The sequence below is a fragment of the Myotis davidii genome, unplaced genomic scaffold, assembly GCF_000327345.1.
Source record: "Myotis davidii unplaced genomic scaffold, ASM32734v1 scaffold478, whole genome shotgun sequence".
Taxonomy (NCBI): Eukaryota; Metazoa; Chordata; class Mammalia; order Chiroptera; family Vespertilionidae; genus Myotis; species Myotis davidii.
In genome coordinates this window covers 5,366,532-5,370,289 of record NW_006289570.1, presented here as the reverse complement: position 1 = coordinate 5,370,289, position 3,758 = coordinate 5,366,532, and the positions used below count along the sequence as shown (strand labels likewise).

General features: G+C 58.4%; 1 gene segment (V, D, J or C); it reads right to left on the bottom strand.

Annotated features, from left to right (window-relative positions):
* Positions 1-2,362: 2,362 nt before the first annotated feature.
* On the bottom strand, positions 2,363-2,891 carry LOC102772956 (the record flags this gene model as incomplete). The annotated part of the segment is given in 2 exon segments: positions 2,363-2,695; positions 2,821-2,891. Coding segments are annotated over 2 exon segments (379 nt in total), but the record flags the coding sequence as incomplete, so codon positions are not given.
* Positions 2,892-3,758: the final 867 nt, after the last annotated feature.

The window sequence follows — 3,758 nt, the reverse complement described above, 5'->3', positions numbered from 1 at the left end:
TGTTTTGTTTTTTAAATGCTGCAGTCACCTCCTTTTGGGGGTGTCTCTTCCTGTGCAGAAGCCTTTTAGTTTGATGTAGTCCCAGTCTTATATTTTTGCCTTTCCTTCCCCTCCCTATGGGTTGAATTCATAAAATCTTCTCTGAGATCCATAAGCTTAGCATCTATGTTTTGTTCTATGTAATTTATTGTTACTATAGGTCTGTGTGAGGTAATTTTTGAACATGAGGACAGCGGTAATCTGGCTTCATCCTCTGGCCTGTGGCTTCCCCGTTATCCCAGCACCACTGGTGGGAGAGGCTTTCTTCTCTGCGTTGTATGTGTTTTGCTCCTTAGTCAAGAAGCATTTGCCCGTAAACACGTGCGTTTATTATTCTGGGCTCTCCGCCCTGTTCCATTGGCCTGTGTGTCTGCTTCTTTTCTTTTCCTTTTTGGTCAGTACCATGTTGTTCTGAATATCCTTGCCGTGTAGTGTAATTTGAAGTCAGTGTAATTTGTAAATGACAGCTCTGGCTTTGTTCTTTTTTCCCCGGATGGCATCGGCTCTTTGGGGTCCTGTGAAGGGAGGCGGCGGAGACCGACCTGGTCTGGGACTCCCTAAGGTCACAGGGGCGCCTGGCAGAGGAACCCAGACTAGGAACAGGTGGCTGGATTAGCACAGTGATTCAGGACCATGGGGAAGTGAGACCCAAGCTCACTTTTGCAGCTGAGAGAATACCCAACAGACCCTTTCCAGAGCTGCCCTGAAGCGCCCCCTGCTGCCCCAGGCGGGAATTCCTCCAGGTGAGAGAGGAGAGGCCAGGAGCAGCCCTTGGGGAGTGAGAGGGAAGCAGGAGGAGAGGGTGCAGGCCAGGGGCACAGCTGAGCCCAGAGTGGACTCGGGCAGCCCTGCGCCCCACTGGCAGCCCTGCCCAGGAAAGGGCTGGTCGTGGAGGTCTGGCCCCACTTCCTTCTGGCCGCCCCTCTCCCTGGGTTTTTTCCCAGAGAGGAACCAGCCTTCCTCACACCTTGTCCACAGAGACCCCACCCCGACCCCAGCAAGGGGAACCAATCAAGGCCTATTTAAAGGGCCAGAAGGTTAAGAACCACTGGCTTAGCCCATTGTTCAAAGTGCTCTTCCCTGAGCAGGCAGGCTTCCGGGCACAACTCTCTCTGTTTACAGACTGTGGGATGAGCCATAGAACCTGCCCAGAGCGGGAATTCGCCCCCCTCCTGCATAGAAGAAGGAGGCTGGATGGAGTCGGGCTGCTCCAGGCTCCAGGGGTACGTTGGCCTGCACTCCCCTGAGCTGCTGTTCTTTGGGTCACGCCGTCTGCAACGGGAACGGAGAGAGTGTAGAACTTTGTCATGGTTTTCTTCCTCTTTGCATCGCAGCTTTGAACAACCCCTCACGGAGGGAAGCAATGAAGGGAGGTCTCTTATACGTTCATGGGCTTTGTTAACGGTTAAACATTAACTGCACACCTGGTCTGGACAGAAAGTGTGCTCCACACTCTGGTCAGAGGAGAGTCCGTGTAGCTGGGTCCCGGGTTTTCTGACCTCACGCGAGTTCGATGTGGTTGTTTGTCTGACAGATGGGAGGACAGAAGCACAGACAGATGTCACCTCTCGGCCCCTTTGTCCAGCTCAATGGCGTGAACAGGAGTCAAAGCCACAGGCCTCCTAGTCGCTGAGCACTTTTCCTGTTCACTTGGCGGTTCTCAGACCCGGGTGGTTCCCCTGCCGCGGTGGGAGGGGGACTGGGAGATGCTCCACACTCTGGTCAGAGGAGAGTCCGTGTAGCTGGGTCCCGGGTTTTCTGACCTCACGCGAGTTCGATGTGGTTGTTTGTCTGACAGATGGGAGGACAGAAGCACAGACAGATGTCACCTCTCGGCCCCTTTGTCCAGCTCAATGGCGTGAACAGGAGTCAAAGCCACAGGCCTCCTAGTCGCTGAGCACTTTTCCTGTTCACTACTCGGTTCTCAGACCCGGGTGGTTCCCCTGCCGCGGTGGGAGGGGGACTGGGAGATGTCTGCAGGGGTACGTGTCGGCCATGACTTAGAGAAGAGGGCGCTACTGGCTCCTGAGGGGGGAGCTCTAGGATGCTTCTAGACACCCCACATGCACATGACCTCTTCCCCCGCAGGAGTGAGGGCTCAGAAACCCCGTTCTCACTAACTCGCCTCCGGGAGGTGAGTGCAAAGCCATCAGGAGACCGTCCGTCAACACAGGGGAGGACATGTTCACATTATGGAACTAAAATAGAGGAACTCAAGACATTTCACTCTAGCATGGCAGCAGAGACAGGAGAGAGCCCGCTCCCGGTGGATGTGGGAGGAGAGCAGCCCAGGACAGTGGGCTCTGGGGAGTTTTTGTCTCACTTCCCCATGGGCCTGAGTCACTGTGCTTATAGCTGTCATAACCAGACAGACAGTAGTAGTCGGCCTCGTCCTCAGGCTGCAGCCCCGAGATGGTCAGGTGGGCGGCGTTGGAGGAGCTGTCGATGGAGCCAGAGAACCGATCGGGGACCCCCGAGGGTCTTTTGTCATCTTCATAGATCATAAGGGTGGGGGCCCTGCCCGGGCGCTGCTGGAACCAGGACACATAGTTGTTCCCAATGTTGCCGCTGCTGCGGGTGCAGGAGATGATGGCCTTCTGTCCCGGAGACCCCGACACAGAGGGGGGCTGAGTAAATACAACCTCCGCCCAGGACCCTGCAAGGAGGGGGCAACACACACATCAGAGGGGACAGCACAGACCCCTGGCCCAGGGAGGGAGGGAGAGATCATGCTCCCAGGTGACAGTCAGGTGCCCCCCCCAGGCCCCCCTCAGGCACCACCTGTGCAGTGAGCCAGGAGGGCGAGGAGAAGGGGAGCCCAATCCATGGTGCACACGCCCCACACTCTGCTCCCTGAGCTGCACAGCCAGGCTGAGCCCTCACCTTCTTATGAGCCCTGATCCCCAGGGGGAGGCTCCATGCAAATCTGCCCTGTCTGCAGGCGGCTCAGCTCCTCCTTCACACTTGGCCTTGGTTCCACCAGAGACCAAAGCCTGAGATGGGCCTATTCCCACAGAAGCCCTGCCAGAGGCTGGGGGCGGGGTGGGGCGGGGCCCAGCTGAGCTACTGGGGAGCAGCCAGCAGGGGCTTCTACCACAGCGCCCCCTGGGGGACACAGGGCGCAGGTCAGCCCTTGGGGAGTGAGAGGGAAGCAGGAGGAGAGGGTGCAGGCCAGGGGCACAGCTGAGCCCAGAGTGGACTCGGGCAGCCCTGCGCCCCACTGGCAGCCCTGCCCAGGAAAGGGCTGGTCGTGGAGGTCTGGCCCCACTTCCTTCTGGCCGCCCCTCTCCCTGCGCAGTCATAAGGCCTGGGCTCCCTCTGTGGTTGGAGGAGGCGGACAGCTGGTCCCGCTGTCCCCTGGGAGCAGCCTGGGAGAGGCCACTGCTGGGCCGGCCCCTGTCGGGAGGGGGGGGCAGGAGCTTCTGCTCACAAGCCTCTGGGCCGCAGGTCCCTCTGTGAGCACAGAGCTCAGTCCCGAGCTGGCGGTGCCCTGACATTCCCGTATGGGGCCTCCCTTAGCCCCTAGATAGCCCCCGGCTCCTGCCCCTCCTGCCGCGGTCACACTCTGGCCTGTTCCATGGCTCTGACTTCCTGTCCTCTGCCCTGGCCGCTGGCTGATCACAGGGATTTAAAAGCCTGTGTGGCCAGAGCTGCCACCACTTCCCATGGGACTCAGATTTGTGTGTGTTTGTTAATCCTCACCCGAGGGTATTCTTCCA